Consider the following 15,067-nt stretch of genomic DNA (forward strand, 5'->3'; position numbering starts at 1 on the left):
CTCTCCCTCTATTTCTTTCAAGTTCTCTCAATATAATATTCGGGTTTACACAACATAGCCTCTAATTTACCATGGTATCAGAGCCACATGCATAGCCTCTAATTTACCATGGTATCAAAGCTACATCCAGGCTGTTGGTTTTGATTACAGCCCTAATACATGCGATAGAGAGCACAGTCATCAGCTGAATAGTGAGACAATTGCTTTTTGTAAACCACTAGTAACTGTTATTATTTATGGACGGCAAAATGGAGGAAATGTTCATTTCAATCATCCCTGTAAATGTACACAGATCACAATCCCTAGAGCTTGCAAAGCCAATACAAAAATAAACTTTATCAAGGAAATGATCCCACCCTAGTTAAATACCTTTGCCTACCTGGAGACTTGCCTTTTTTTAGATTCATGCAACAAATGAGACGGCATGGAATACTCAGTCAAACAGCAGTTGCGGTTGCCTCCGTGACAACTTGAAGTTTCTGAGGTAATCCAATGGTTGAAGTGGCACTGTCAGCCTGTGGGTGCTCCACTGCGGATTCCTTGTAAGCAGCATCATGAACGCCAAGTGCAGCCCGGCCAGATGGGTCGGGGTTTTTCAACCATGCCGCATCCCATTCAAGTGCTTTGGCAGTACTGCATGCTACACTTGGGCCTCCTGGTACTGTGGACCTTGCCGCATTCTGTTTAGAAAATGGCAAAACTCAATCAGAAACTTTCACAGAAAGAACAGAGGATCAGAGAAATCAGAGGTCTAAAGTAACAAAATGAGTCTGTGGTTGTGCATGCCCCCACTGCATGAATACTAGTTTTACAAACACCAAACAATAGGCAGAGGGCCTGTTTGGATAATGGGAAAAGAAAAGAAAAGAAAAAAACTGCAATGATTATCCAGTGATGATTTCCCAAGATTTTTCATGAGCATGGGTTCCCATGAATTCCATTTTGAGGGTCTTGTTTGGAAAACAAGTGGAAATCGAAATAAAGCCCTCACAATAGTTGCCTCATATCTTGTGCATGAGAATTTGATTATGGCATTTAGGTAGTGATTGCTTTTTTATATCATGTGTATCATTTGTATCCAAACATATGATGAAATGTCCCACCATGGGAAAAATCATCCGTTTTCTTTCTTTTCTTTTCCCAGTATCCAAACAGGTCCTAAGGTTCGTGCCAGTCGGTTTGCCCGCTCCTGCCAATTTTCTCAAATAACAAAAAGAATTGCGAGGAAAAAACAATCCCACCTTGGGGAAGAACCTCTCAAAGATCGTTCTGTAATAGTATGCCTCTTTCGTCATAGGGGTATTCTCGGGATAGATGAAGCTTGCATTCATCAACATTGAATCTGAAACCTGGCCAGTCAGAGACATGAAGCATTAGTTGTTTGCATCTGCAGTTAAAACCCAATAGCATGAGGTCTCCCGGACAGAAATTGTAACAAATTAAGCCAAATGGGTAAACTGAAGTTGTGCTTGGATGCACTACTGAATTTTAACATCAACTGTTAGTCTAAGTGGAAGTGGCCAAATCATAGTTTCCTTAGCATGCATTCATAGTAAGGGTTGGCATGCAAATCACGCTTATGCTACTTCTGAGTTGGACTTTAAAGAAATGAAACTGCAATTTTAATACTAGGAAACATAATCAATAGTAGTCATCTCAGTCTTGATTAAAATAAATGTCCACAGTCCAATTCACTTATTCATAAAAAAGAAAATTAATATAAATAAATAAAAACACTTGTATGCAGACGCAGCCCGAGAGGCTAAATTTCTATATAGAAAGAATGAGTTGCAACAGTCCTCTGCTTATCACTCATTTTAAAAGGCTAAAGAGGATGATGTACCTGCTGATTTGCATGATCTTTCAAGCCGTCAATCCAACTGTACCCAACTCCATCACTGAACTGTTCCTTCTGCCTATACAGGATGTGCTGAAAAGAAGATGAAAAGGGCCAAGACAATCATCAGTCATGTCAGCTAAGAAAAGATTGTTGAAAAAACAGTGATGCTGAAGAAATAAAGAGCCAACAAACCTTCGGCAGATAAGGATTCTGATCATCATCAAATGCATTCCGCAGGACCCATTTTTCTATCCGACCAAGATCTCGTTTTACCTATAGTTGTCAGAGAAACAGACATAAGCTTCATCAAAACAGGGAAACAACTTCATATGCATAATTTACACATGACAGACATTTAGAGGGTGTAACAAGGACACAAGGCCTTTTTTCTTTAATTGTGCCATGTCAATGAGTATCTAACACTAATGCTCATATATATATATATATATATATATATATATATATATATATATATATATAGAGAGAGAGAGAGAGAGAGAGAGAGAGGAATGCTCATAATGCAGGGGCATTTCACACCGGGCTCGAGTGGGGTAGCCCGTGGGATGCGGGGACACACTCGGGGTGGGCGGCCCATGAGATTTGGGGCCCACGAGCCCACGAGGGGGGTTCGGCTGAGGTCCTAACCCATGAGATGAGGGGAGGTCCTAACCCATGAGATGAGGGGCCTGGGCTATGAGATAAAGGGATTAATTCGTCATACTCTAACCGTTCAAGCTTTTAGAGCGCTCCTCTCTCTCTCTCTCTCTCTCTCTCTCTCTCTCTCTCTCTCTCTCTATATATATATATATATATATATATATATATATATATATCTCTGTGTGTGTGTGTGTTTCATTATCATTATCTTTTGTTTCTGAGATTTTTTTTAGGTTCATTATTATTATTATTATTATATTTTTAGAACTTTTACATATAAAGTAACGATGTACTATAGGTTATAATATTTGTACAGGTAGTCTAGAAAGAGAATTAAGAATGAAGTTATCCGAAGAAGCCAGGGAATTGGCATGATAAGAGATAGGATGATGGAGATCATATTGAGATGGTTCGGTCAAGTGCAACAAAGACTAAGAACTGCTCTGGTAAGGAAGTGAACATTGATTAGGATTTAAGGTCCTGACAAGAGAATGAGGGGTAGACCTAGAAGGACCTCAATCAAGGTGGTGAGGATGGAGGTGAAAGCTTGTTCACTTGCTGAGCATAGGGTCTTAGCACTGACTGGAGAAACAAGACTTGCAGAGCCAACCCAAATAGTTAAGAAAAGAGTATGATGACGATGTATTCAAATACTTGTAATTTTGTACAGACGTCTGATTTCTAAACACTGCTATGTTCGACATTGACACAAATGTCCATGTCAAAGTTACATAGAATGTAGATAAACAATAGCACAAAAGAACATCCAAAGATAAGAAGTAATATAATAAAGATATCATTTACTAGGATGTTGAACCAATAGGTATGCATCGTATGGCCTTGCCGCAGCTATTTGGAGTCAGTACGATAGGAATACATATTTCCAATGTGCTCCACCAACACAAAATCATATTGCAATGAACCTTGTGCCATAAATTACCGTGAGGTATCAATTTATAGAGAAGTGTCTCATGCTGACACGGATGAGTGTCCACATACAACAATAGGCACCCTTTCCTTTTCAGAAATCAAATGGATTCAGTCTTATACATATGTGAGGAAGGTAACTAAAAAAATAAAGAAGATGAGTTCTTGTTTTTTTTTTAATCACTTAGGAGTTGTGCGAGATGATAGTCTCATGCATGGTTTTGAATGAGAAAAAGAAGTGGGGAATCCTTTTTAGACTCTGGCTCTCCCACTCTAGTTGTTGCTTTTATTTCTATTACATCGAAAGTAGCTGCTTCAGCTTCAGCAACTCAAATTTTTGATACACCTTATTTCTTATCAAATGAATGCATCTTCTTCTGGAAATCCTAGCTATTCATAGCATGACATTGGGGAATCTCATTGCTATTACTAAAAACAAGCATGAAACGAATGCTTGTATATTCATCCATAGGTCAAATCAGATATCATTCTTTTGCAGGCTGCCATTATTGAACCAAATATTTAATAAATTAATAGGTTTTTCTTTCCCTGATATAAATTAAGGTTAAAATTTCGAAGGCAAGAACTTCTCCTGAATTAGTCATTCACACTAAAAGCCAAACTAATTAGTCCCTATGCACCAAAAATAAGCCTTATGCCATTCGTGTAAGGTCAGTGGTCGGTCTTTTTAGTTTTTCTGGGATAGTCACCCTTATCTTGAGAATCTTGAACATAAGTCATTGGAAACATCTCCCTTTAATGAGATTTTCTCAATTGATGAGGAAAAAAAATACACGTATGTCAGAAATTTTAGTTGGCAACAAACTAACAACAAACTTTTCTAAAATATCAAAGTTTGGAAATCATGTGCTTACCATTTTCCATTCCGGATCCATGTCCATCGCAATGTTGAGGAAATTTTTATCCAGAAAAGGTACGCGGGCCTCCAAACCCCATGCTGAAGTTGATTTGTTTGCCCTCAGGCAATCATATAAATGAAGAGCCTTAATCTGACAAAATGAAAAGGCAATCACCAGTCATTTGAATTATCAAAGAAGTTCAACTTTGGCAAATGGCATAAATCAGCAACCCTAACAATGAATGCCATGATATTCACAGATCTTCATACTCTAATAGGAGATTTAGTAAAAAGAATCTTAGGAAAACAATTCAAAAATAAATGGAAGAAATACAATGTATATCTAAAACAAGAAAACAGACATGAACTTGGATCGGAGCAAAGCACAAGATCAAAGGAGATCAATAGAGAAATAGGAATGGATGGAAATAAAGTAGCCATGGGTGTAGAAGCATTAAGTTCATCAGAGTGGACATGGTACAAAAAACAAGAATCTTTACAGGCATTTTCATAGATACATTTATTCCAAAGCTATCTTCATGACATGTCATGATGAATCTTTGGCCAGTAAAGGGTATCTATAATTACCATGAAAAGTCAAATATTTAAAAACAATTACTTCTCGAAACTTGCTACAAATACCTGTTTTGTTAGTCCGTAAAATAGCCTACCATCAAAGTTAAAGCTATGAAAATTTTCAAGTCAATAAGAGAACCATGGTCAAATTTGATTCAAATATATGCATACGCACGAGTCTCAGATACAATTTCTCCAACTTTTTTACTATTTACATTTGTGAATTGAACCTTTTACAAGTAGTTAATGTGCAGTTCAACTGCATATTGCTTTGTTGTAGCATAGAATATCACAAACTTAACTTTCAAACAAAAAAATAACACAAACTTTGCTTCCAGCAGCAATCACACTGAAATGTTTTTTTAAAAAAAAAACTAGAAATACAATTTTTAAGCAATATGGAAGGAAGGTAGTTACACGAAAGTACCTTTCGACACGTTTCCAAATGTAACTCCTCCTTGTTGGGTGCCTTGTGAAAATACAAGTAACCTCCAAATATTTCATCTGAGCCTTCTCCAGAAAGGACCATTTTTACTCCCAATGATTTAATTTTTCGAGACATAAGAAACATTGGCGTGCTGGCTCTAACAGTTGTCACATCGTATGTTTCGATATGGTAAATGACTTCCTCAATAGCATCTATGCCCTCCTGATATAGAAGAGAAACCAATGTAACCATCTTCCAAGAATATGTGACTCAAATCAATGTTGTTTAGTGAACACAAAAAAGATTTCTTTTTATTCCTTTTCCTTTTCTTTTTTTGTAGTGGTGCAGAAAAGAGTAGTACCTGCACTGTGAAGTGAAACTCATGGTGAAAAGTGCCAAGATAATCTGCAACCTCTCTGGCAGCTTTTAGATCAGGAGAGCCCTGGATAAGAAGCATATATGATGAAATGCAAGTGTCAACTGAAGATACAGGTAAAGAAACAATAGTGAGGAATAATATATAAATACACTCAACAGAGAACAATTAACACAACAATGCCTCTTAGACAAGTATCAATATGCAACATGGGCCAGGCCTCAGGGCAGAGTGTACACCAAGTCCAGTGTACACATCTCTCCCCCTGTCCGCGGACAGTCAGAGGCAACCCAACACGTATTTCGAAGAGGGACTTGAAAATCCCATTCTGCAATACATATTGGGATTCCAATCATCCAGCTTTGATGGTGGCAGATATGTGTGCACTGAATCTTGTTTCAGTTTGCACACAGACTTTGCCCATGCAAATTTCCTCCGGGTACTTTTTTGCGGAGTACTTCATACAGAGTATTTGATTGCAGTTAGCAGTCGTTCGAAAGTTGCTGTAACATCACAGCAAAATATATAATAAACAATGGAAAGATTTTGGTCAAAGCACCTTCCAAAGGAAATAACAAGAAGGTTTAATAGATTAAGAAAGGTATATGGTTATGCCATGTGAAGAACTATAGTGACCTCCAAACCAACGCAAAATGTATGCAACTGAGATCCCCACTGTCTGCCAACTTTTGTTTCTGCCAGGTGGCGTGAAGCAACTGCAGCAACGAGTGATGAATCAAGCCCTCCGGATAACAGTACACCAAAGGGAACATCCGTCATAAGTCTCTTAACCACAGCCTGCATGATTGAGAGAGAAGATAAAGTATAAAGAACAGAATGTAGGGCAAATCAGTAACCAATTAAGGGTTAAAACATCAAACCAATATCTTCAAACACATTTAAATGTACCAAAAATCTGTAGATGTGCAGCATGTGTACAAAAGGGATTTGCATAATTACCATTGAGAAGGAAAATTATGTGTGCCTTGAAACGAAAGATTGCTGTGAAAGAGTGATCTTTCGATGTTTATGTTTCAAAACCTGTGACTGGAGATGTTTTAAAACAACTCATGAGTGTTTCATTTTGAGATAGTTGAATCTCTCGCTGAAATGCTGTTTACACTGGGCAACCTCCACCTATTGTGATTGTGCTTTATTTATTTATATTTGGCATTTGTCAAAAAAGTTCTAACGAATTATTCATTTGAGCTACATTTCTCGTGTATGACTTCTTAAAAATCTTTTGAAGGTTTCCACAGTAAACTTTATTTTCCCATTGAAAAGCCAATTTGGAAACGCTGGAGTTTAATGAACATCACTCCAAAGATTCAGTTTCGAGTCTTAATCTATAGAGATCTTTACTGCCTCTTGAAAATGAAAATATTCAGAGAAACCAGTGTTTGAAATATGGACGATATCAGCCGATATATCCCACGATATATCTTGCATCCCACCTGTGCGACATGAAAAGCACAAGTAGTGGGATATGTTCGATCCGGTGCGCATTTTTTTATTTTCGATCCTTTTTTTTCTGTAAATCATGTTAAATTAGTGTCAAATTGTTACAAATCTATGATTTCTCATGTTTTGCATGAAAAATCATGGATTGGAAGCTTCACTTTCGAGATTTGGAGGACATGGGCTAAGTTGCAGATAATTGGAAAAAAAAAACCAAATTTCCCAATTTCTTGCAAATCAGTTGCAATCATGGAGTCCAAACATGTATGTAACCTGATCTGGTGATTCTTCTTTTGCTTTTGAATGTATTGCTTGTATTTCCACACGTCGTCTTACATTTATAAATTATATGAAGAGACTTTGAATATAATTACATCAATTCAGTTAGACAACGGATAGATTAAGACCCCATACAAAGAAAACTTATTATGTGCACTTGTTTTTTGTAATGTTTTAATTTATGAGTGTGTATTGATGTCTTTTTAACAATCGCAGAAGTTTCATTAAAAAATACGACCAATTTTCTAATGTTTCCAACAACAGCAATACATTATGCGATACAACCGATATATCCCATGCGATAACCAATACATATCCGTTTCCCAAGGGTGCAATACGTAACACGATACCGATGTTTCGAACACTGGAAGAAACGCAAGTATCACAGAAGCAAACATTCATCTTGTTCGTCTCTAATAATGAAGATTGAAGCTATACCAAGGAAAATTCTGAGGTCAAAGAGCATTAGATTCATTCAGGAGACAGATAATATCCTTTAAAAATTAAAAATTCTCTTCGTGAATAAAACAATGCTGTCACATTGCCTTGTGTCATTCCTGTCTCCTATAGTCACTTACTTGAAGTTATGATGAGAACAGCAAAACCAGTTATACTGACAATGCATCACATTTACTTGAAATTGATGTGATTGCATATGCACTAAGCTACATCCTCTGCATGTTCAAGATGCCATATCAAGCAACCTACCCATCCCAAAGCCTGAGGTGTTATCAATGCCACATTGCTCTCCTTTGGTTATTGAGGAAATCTCAGTCATCAGATGGACAGCTGAGAGAGTTGGGCAGAGAGGGTTCATGTCAGTTACAAAGGAATCAAGATGGAAGAAAATGAGAAGATCTGATTCACAAGTTCAGCGCATTAAGTGGGAATTCTATCAGTGCTCTGATACTTTTGATTGGTACTAGGATGAGAACAGAGAAGGCAAATCACCGGAAAGTTTCTCTAGCAAGCTTTCAGAATAAACCATGGTTGTTTCCTTCTCCACCATGCAGATTCTAATGTGAAGTTTAACATATGGGTGTTCAGAGTAACTTATGGCTGTCACAAATCTTACAATTGACTCTCAAAAAACTTAGCTTTTAAACTATATGAAATCAATATGAATTGTTAAAGAAGATTAGGCTGCTTGGACGGTGGTCGATCTGATTGACTCAGGTAGGATAGCTCCTATCCATTTAATTTTGATTGAAGGGTGAAAGGAAAGGAATCGGATAGTGGAGCTTTCTAAAGCCTTCTCCGCTATCCCTAGGGCTGTTTCAGAGAAACCAAAAATCCTACATTTCTAGATAGAAATTTTGGATAAAAAATTTGGAGAAGTTGGATTCACCCCTGGCACAAAGAGGCCCTACATGAAAGGTATACATATTAGAAAATATAACAACCTACTATCACTTCAAGTTTCCAGTATATGTACTAAATAAATATTTGCTTTCACTGAAAAAACAGACCAAAAGAGATGTACCTGGCTGCAACTATTGTTATGAAAATCAAAATTAACATCAAACATTAAAAAATGAAATGCTGGAAAGGTTCTGAGCATGCCTTTTCAAATGCTTCACGTAAGATTAAAGGATTGTAAGGAGTTGATGGTATGTGCTCTGAATACCATGGCGGGTTGTACCACCTTCTGAGCTCTCCTGCAAAAAATCTCAAATTGAAAGTGAAAGTAAACTGGATGTTACATCCAAATAAAGAAACTTGAACAACAGAGAACAGAAAAATCAAGAAAAAAGGGTTGTAATTAGAACAAAATTTCTTAAAATAACATTGCTAAATGCATTAGCTGAAAAGCAAAGTGAATTTAGTGTATTGTTACAACACATTATGTTTAGAAAATAATCAAACCTCAATGGATTCTTAATTGACAGAGAACTCTGAAAAGGATTAGCTCAAGAGAATAGATATCATACCATGTTTGCTGGAGTATATATGCCCAGGAAGGAAGGTTGTGAAACGCTCGCAATCATCGCTCAAAGCTTTCATTTCTGATGCAAACCAAATTGATCCTGGCAAAGACAGCAGCTTCTGATAAGTAAAAATATCTAAATTAGTTAAACATACACGCATTTTTTAAGTCAAACCATCACAACCAAAGGAGCAAAATATCTGTCCAACCAGCATTATCTAACAGACGACAGTATGGGTGAACCATTTCAATTCTGCATACAGTATATTAATGCAAAACTGCAGTAAGCAATAAATATCAGATCCACACATCAGGTAAAATACGAACCAAGAAGCAGAGTACCTCACTGAATAACAGTGCTATGAATCGAGTGAGAAAACTACTTTTTACAGTCAACAGTAGTAGATAACAGCAATGACTCATATAACATCCCAAAACACAAACGTATAAATAGTGCTGCCAGCCAAGGACAGTGAGTGCAGTAGAGACCAATCATCGGGCACGACCAGATGATCCAAATTGCATAGATGAAATAGATAAAAATGAAAACAAAAATCATGCACATCAAATCAGGCAATTGAGTTTATAGAAAAAATAGGAATAGCGGCTCTAAATCCCATTCCCAAGAAGCTTTGCCCTTCAGAAAACAAGCATGCCCGGAAACAGCACTAATTTTTTTTTTAGCCTACAACAACGTTGTTGCAGAACCACATCACCCCTACCTCTAGCCCCTCTTCCCAGTAGTAACTCCAGATTCCAACCTACAGGCTAACATAAGACTAGACTTGCCACTCAAGAATTGGTCATGAGATCTGTATAATCCCAATAGCATCTATACTGATACATTCCTACGAGGAAGTCACAGAAGCGTACCATCAAGGCCCCAGCCCATGTAGAGTGGAGTAATACCAATAGCGTCCCGTGCAGCAATGAAACTTTTGTCACGGGTGTCAAGAAGAACGAAGGAGAACATGCCATCCAACATGTCCACAAATTCCTCTCCATATTCTTCATACTGTTGCAGAAAAGAAAATAAAGATACATATGAACCAAATGCCAAATACATTTTCACCTTTTTATTTGAAAGAAAAAAGCCCGTTGGTGCTCATGGATCAACACACTGCGAAATCTACACTGCAAGCTATTCTGGTTCCAAATTGTTGTAGTAATGGAACAAAAGAATCTGAAAAGTTATCAATTACGTACAAGATGAGCAATCACTTCGCAGTCACTGCCAGTTCGGAACTGATGGGACTTCAGCTTTCCTCGCAACTCCTCGTGGTTGTAGATCTCCCCGTTAACCTAAAGGCAGCAATTTCCATACATAAATTAAGTTAGAAACTAAAAAACTAGGATGAAGAATTTAGATGGTGAAAATTGTGGAGGAAAATGCACAAGCCTCCATAACATAACAATCTCAGAAACTGCAAGCACTTGATGTAGGCATAGAAAGTTTACAGCTCAAGAAATAATCATATACCGTAACAGCAATTGTCTTGTCTTCATTGTAAAGTGGCTGATCTCCAGAAGTAGGATCGACAATTGCTAATCGCTGATGAGCTAGGTAACAATCCTGATAACAATGTAAGCCACTCCAATCAGGACCCCTGTGGCGCAACCTAGACTTGCAAAAGGAGCATGCCAAACACCAACTTAATTAGTTTCAGTATAGTAAAGAAAACACCAAAAGTTAACTAACTCAGTGTCTTGTTTGCAGCAAAACCTAACGACACAGACGAGCCCAGCAAGGGCTACTTGCAGGCACATCTGCAAGCTCCAGGCAGGCCCCACCATATTCCCCAGTTGAAAAATCAGGCCAATCTGTTGATCAGGTGGGCCACACTAGTAAAAATGAATGGTTTAAAAATGGCCAGTGATTCACATTTGATGTACGAGTGTGTATAATCTGATGATTGCACCAGCCAATTTTTGGAAGAGAATATATATGACGGTGGCCCCAGATGAATGGCCTGGAACTCTCGTATGTGTGATTCAGTGACGGATTTTAATCATATTTGCACGGGTAGTCCTCTCTTTCTCCATGGAATGTTCAATTAGAAAAAGAAAATAAATGAGTTTGGGACCTAAGGGCCTGTTTGATGAGAGGGAATCCATGGAAAAAGAAAGTAAAGTTGTATCGCTATTGTTTTCTTGCGTTTGATTTGCAAAGGAATCATGGATTCCTAATGTAATCATTATACTTTTCCATTTCTACCATTCTCAAGCATAAAAACCAAGGCAGCCCTTGTGAAACATAGTGGAGATTTACACTTGCAAATCAAACATTCCACTTAAAATGGAATTCCTTGGAATCCATTCCTCGATAGTACATTGGGAAATAATGATTACAAATTTCTTTGCTTTCTCATGAATTTCCACTTATCTAACAAGCCCTGATTTCAAAAACAAAGTAGGGTGCATTTGGTTGAACCAAATATCAAATTCATGATATTTGGTTCAACCAAACACACCAGTAACAAAAACATGAAATTCAATAGATTTGAAGTATGGCTTAATTTGTTACTAGAAAAAGGGACACTGAATTCAGAGCTGTTCTTTTACCAGTACTGAGCTTTGATAGTTCCAATGATTGGATGCTGAATTCGATAAAAAGGACAACTACAGATGAATAATTAGACCATACAAATTCAAGGAGGAAACTTATATTGCTTAATCGAACACTTGCTCAGCCCAAGATTGAACATTTGCTTGGCCCAATAAATTGCAAGTGGTAACGGGGCCATGTGCGAATGAGGTGCCCCAAAAATCTACCCCGTCAGATGATCCCAACCATCCAACTGGGCCCCAGTTAGATGCAGATCAGTGATAAGATTGACAATTCCGATAGGATGGCTAAGATCATTTAACAAGGAAGTGATATTAGGGAATGGCCCATCCAATGGTGGTCGCACCAGATCAACGGCTTAGGAAAGGCCCAGCTGTACAATTGCTGGATTGAATAAAAGAACACCAGTTTCTTTGATCCAGCATCATACAATACCCAATAATATGTATTTGATGAACACAATGTACACATGAATATTACAATTCTGTCATTACACTTCCCAATTCCACTTCCTTTTTTTCTTAATTAATACATCATTTTCACAAATTAGGGTCACAAAGCCAACCTCTAGTTGACTCAACAAGGGAATGAGGCCCACGTTTGCAAGATCAGAGCCGCTCATTAGGCGATCCCAACAATCTAGATGCCTTATCTAGAAAAACAGGCCTGCAGCACCATCAGGTGGGCCACACCTGTACGAAACAAACAGATGGTCCAGATAAATCAACCACTGGTTCAGATTCTGTGTACTTGTGTGGCCCACCAGATGCTCATATTTGTGCAGTTATTAGATGCATGAGATCTACAAAGCGAGGATCGCAGCCACTCCTATCTTCACACGTGTGAATATCTAACATGAGGGAAACACTGCTCACTACTTACATTTACACCCACCCTTTATATTTTTGGTAACAAATAATTGCAAATTTGTACCATTTTGTAACACATGCAGAAAAGAAGGGTGGATTTATCAGTAAGATGGGTACAGATGTCATTTCCCTAACACTACATAAAAAAATAAATAAATAAATAAATAAAAATCTTGCCCTAATCTTCTTCCGGCAGATAAGACGGACTGAATTCCACGATACAATAATGAAATTTCTACCGAAAAAGAAGGGTAAAAATGTCACCTTCGGGAGAGTTCGATGATTCGGGAGCGTTTGGAATGCGAGTTTTCTCTGCAGCCGAGAACAGCGAGAATTCCACACATGGTAGGAGCGTTTGGAACTCTCTCTCTCTCTCTCTCTCTCTGCGAAAGCCAGAGGAGTCAAAAAAGGGAGCGGCCCATGAATCCCATGGATTTCGCCTTTAATCAGGACCGTTGGATTTTATACATTTTCAAAAGATTCAGTTCCTGGGGGCGCGGCTTCGGTGGATCCCTATACACCGAAGTGGGTGTATCCCTGATTCTGGGCCCACCTTCATGTATTTTCATTACATCCACGCCGTCCATCCGTTTTGAAAGCTCATTTTAGGCCATGATCCCAAAAATGAAGCATATCCAAATCTCAGGTGGACCACACCGCAGGAACCAAAAGAAACAGAACTGAATGAATGCCCACCATTAAAAACTTCTTGGGCGACCACCGGACTGTTAATTTGCCATCCAACCTGTTGATAACGTCACAAAGACTTGGAAAAAAGTACCACAGAAATATCAGCTCGATCTAAAACTTTTGTGGCCCATAAGAAGTTTATAATGGTCAATTACTGAGATTTGAATCTTCTTCATTTTTTTTTATCATCTAAAATGAGCCGTAAAAACCGATGAACGGCGTGGATTTAAGGCACATACATTAGTATAGGCAACACAGCACCCAGTTTCAGGAGGACTTCGTTTCGCCTCAGTCGCGACTCAGGAAAATCTCATGTAACCACCCATGGGACCCACATTCTGAGTTGGTCCGATGATTTTAACCGTCCATATTTTCTTTACTACCACAAATTTAGCATATGCATATAATTACCCTTTTATCATGATTCTTACGATTGATTTGAGTTCAATTCAAGCCATTGAAAATTTTCTTTTCATTGCTCTAAATTCATCTACAGACAGTGATGGTAAAAAGTAAAATACCATCCGTTTTAAGAGCAAGTTCTCTTTGCGTTGGCTCTATAGTACGGAATCCGAGATATGGACGTTTCGGATGATTGGAATACTCAACATGTGGGCCCCAGTGGGGGCGACAGACGATTGAGACTGAGTGGTGACAGAGGCAGAAGGAAATTTTTTGGGGAGCTGGAGCATGGCAGTTACATGAATGCATTCAGTAACTGTACACGTGTTATCAATATGACTCAAATCCAACCGTTCAAATCGTGGAATCCAATGCATATAGTTTATTACATAAAAATCATGATTATTAGACATCCTAAGGTCCAATTCATTAATATTATTTCTGAGGTTAAACTGCTTATATCATTTTTTTTTTTATATCATCCATTATATGTCCAAATATCGGTCATTTCAGATATAGGTTCAGAATAATATTTGGTTTATGGACCATCTGAAGTGGGTCCCACCGTTTGGGCAATTGATTAGAGGTAAACCTATGGAACTTGTAAGTTTTTCATTTGCGTGTATATGAAGCATCACACTCCACCAGAGAATCGAAGTTTTTCTCCTCGGTTTTAGGGTTTAGAAGCTTCCTCGGAATCGGCCGCGTGGCTGACTAGCATGGTGGTAGTTAAAGGAGAAAACTTTAGCGTCTGCAGGAGCACTGATAAAATGTACACGTGCATATAAGTAGTTCAAATGAACCGTCCAAATTGTGGGTCTAAATTTATATAGATTACACGAAGAAAATTACATTGATCTTTTGTTCATCTAGTAGGTGATTGATGGTCATATAATAAACGGTCGGAGTAAAAAAATAGTCAAGGTCTGGATTCAGAAAACAAATGTCCATTAGTCGGAGATAGGATCACCGATTTGACCGTGGGTAGGGATTCAAGTGTGTCCACAAATTTGGACGATTTGATGTGAGTTAATATGCCACGTATCATTATCAACCATTACACTCCGATAGAGCATCGAATAACTCTTCAGTTATTGATGATCCTCCACCGTATATACTCGGATTTTCATTTTGTACCAGCACAGTGCAGATTCGAGTGATCCAGACCATTGATCTGTTAGGAAATACCGTGGATGGACTACTCGCAAAAAATG

General features: G+C 38.1%; 1 protein-coding gene across 1 annotated transcript; it reads right to left on the bottom strand.

The window, feature by feature from the left end:
- Positions 1–249: 249 nt before the first annotated feature.
- On the bottom strand, positions 250–13,237 carry LOC131242267 (asparagine synthetase [glutamine-hydrolyzing] 2). The gene is made up of 14 exons (XM_058240804.1): positions 13,026–13,237; positions 10,807–10,945; positions 10,533–10,628; positions 10,200–10,341; positions 9,331–9,426; positions 8,963–9,057; positions 6,299–6,460; positions 5,648–5,728; positions 5,287–5,508; positions 4,300–4,434; positions 2,033–2,113; positions 1,844–1,930; positions 1,242–1,349; positions 250–680 (listed from the first exon to the last, which is right to left on the bottom strand). The coding sequence occupies exons 1-14, from the start codon at positions 13,103–13,105 to the stop codon at positions 438–440; spliced, it is 1,767 nt and encodes a 588-aa protein (XP_058096787.1). The 5' UTR covers positions 13,106–13,237; the 3' UTR covers positions 250–437.
- Between the last annotated feature and the right edge of the window lie 1,830 nt (positions 13,238–15,067).

This window comes from Magnolia sinica, chromosome 4 (genome assembly GCF_029962835.1).
Source record: "Magnolia sinica isolate HGM2019 chromosome 4, MsV1, whole genome shotgun sequence".
NCBI classification, from domain to species: Eukaryota; Viridiplantae; Streptophyta; class Magnoliopsida; order Magnoliales; family Magnoliaceae; genus Magnolia; species Magnolia sinica.

What these genes read in the sequence shown, in the direction of transcription:
- LOC131242267 (XM_058240804.1), bottom strand. Translation starts at nt 13,105, where the DNA reads ATGTGTGGAATTCTCGCTGTTCTCGGCTGCAGAGAAAACTCGCATTCC. An exon ending in TACGTGAAGCATTTGAAAAG is followed by an intron (nt 6,461 to 8,962) that starts GCATGCTCAGAA and finishes TCAATCATGCAG; the next exon opens with GCTGTGGTTAAGAGACTTAT. An exon ending in AGAATCCTTATCTGCCGAAG is followed by an intron (nt 1,931 to 2,032) that starts GTTTGTTGGCTC and finishes TCTTCTTTTCAG; the next exon opens with CACATCCTGTATAGGCAGAA.